Source organism: Thalia democratica, chromosome 1 (assembly GCF_965202585.1).
Source record: "Thalia democratica chromosome 1, ktThaDemo2.hap1.1, whole genome shotgun sequence".
Taxonomy (NCBI): domain Eukaryota; kingdom Metazoa; phylum Chordata; class Thaliacea; order Salpida; family Salpidae; genus Thalia; species Thalia democratica.
This window is the reverse complement of record NC_139165.1, coordinates 94031108-94032845: the sequence shown is the minus strand read 5'-3', so window position 1 is coordinate 94032845 and position 1738 is coordinate 94031108. Positions and strand designations below refer to the sequence as shown.

At 25.3% G+C, this 1738-nt stretch overlaps 1 protein-coding gene across 1 annotated transcript; it reads right to left on the bottom strand.

The window, feature by feature from the left end:
* Nucleotides 1-279: 279 nt before the first annotated feature.
* On the bottom strand, nucleotides 280-963 carry LOC145841367 (14-3-3 protein beta/alpha-like). The gene has a single exon (XM_082948732.1). It carries the CDS (start codon nucleotides 961-963, stop codon nucleotides 280-282), a length of 684 nt encoding a protein of 227 aa, XP_082804858.1.
* Between the last annotated feature and the right edge of the window lie 775 nt (nucleotides 964-1738).

Sequence of the window (1738 nt, the reverse complement as noted above, 5' to 3'; positions counted from 1 at the left end):
TTTCAGACGAAAGTAACAAATTTAATGACTGATTTAATCTACCATTATATCTATTAAATGTTTTTAGTTAAACCTTTAAATATTTTTGTTTCCTTCTGAAGATTTTTTTACATAAAACAAAACATATGTTTAATTTACCAAAACTAATAGACTTACTTAGCAAGTTTAATTTATTAAACAAGTTTTTTAGACGAAACTAAACAACAACATTATTAAACTAAGTCAATAAAAATAAATTGATAACCAAAGTTCTAGTTCATCAAACGCATACCAAAAACTTCACAGCTGTTTCAAATCATCGATTTTTTGTTTTAATACAACTAGCAATTCATTAGCACGAAACTTCAACTCCTCATGTATTTCTTGTAGATGAGACAAACCTTTGTCGTAGGCATCAATAGCAATAGTAAGAGCGTTATTAACAGAAACCTCAAAAAAAATACAAAAATTTATAAGATCTAATGCAATCAAAATTACAAGTGGATAGGCAGGACTAAGATTTTTACTTGCAATTTCATATGCTTCCTCATATAACTTCATTGCTTTACTGATTGCTGAATTCCTCACTTGTCGTGATGCAGTAACAGCTAAATACTCATGTTGAATTGCTTTAAAATGTTTGTAATCTGCAACAGCCTCGATATTGTTGTCTCTTTTAATCCAATAACTATTTAACAACTCAATAACATCATCAGATATCCTGTTTGTTTCTGATTTTGCTTTCTGATTTATTTCCCTCTGTAGTTTTGCATCTACACTTGAATCATCACAGGAAATAAAGGAATTGATATATGGTTTTATTAGCTGACTGTAACTGTAGAATATGATATTTCTTTCTTTAAAGTTGAGTGGTGTTCCCATTTTAATTACTTCCTTCATGTAGCTAATTACATCCTCATGACGATAATTTTTATGACACATTTCAGCAAGAGACACTAATTCACTTCTACTAAACTGAGACATTTTGAAACTTTAGCTGAAAAATGTAACAATTTCAGAGAATAAATAAAAACTTTCAAGTAACCATAAAAAAAAAGGTATGAGTATAAATATGAGTTTATCTTTTTTCATAAACTAGATTAAGTTTAGATGTTAAATTAAAAAAAATTTTTAACAATACACTGTTTAAGCTTAAATCTCTTTAAAAACATTTAAGCTTTTCTATGAAGGTATTTATACTTTATTAATTAATCAGAGTTTAATATAATCAACGATTAGGAATCAGGCTCAAAACTATTTACAAAATACTTTTTGACAAATACTTTTAAAGTTAGTTTAAAAAAATATATAATAATTAGAACTAAATATTAACAAAAAATAGGTAAAATTTTAATAAAAAGTGGTGAAACCATTCTATGCTCTAAAAGGCAGCAACATTATTTTATCATTATTTTTAATTTACTGTGCTTTTCTTAATCAGTCGTAATTAAAATTTATAAATGACTCTGTTGTGTTTGCTAATTAGAATAGAAAATAAATTTAAAACTTAGTTTTATATAATGCAGAAATAAAACTAAAATAACATAGTTTTTTTTTGAGATTAATAAAACAAAATTTATAGCTTGTACCTTTTTTTGAAAAGGTATAGTATATTAGTTTGATTAAATTAAGTTTGATTGTAACGTTAAGCTGCTTTTTATGTTAAGATCTATAATAATGCTTTAAAGACTTAGTTCAGTTCGTTTTGTTATTATAAAATGTACTGATCATTAAACTATGAAAGTATATCAGCTTGATA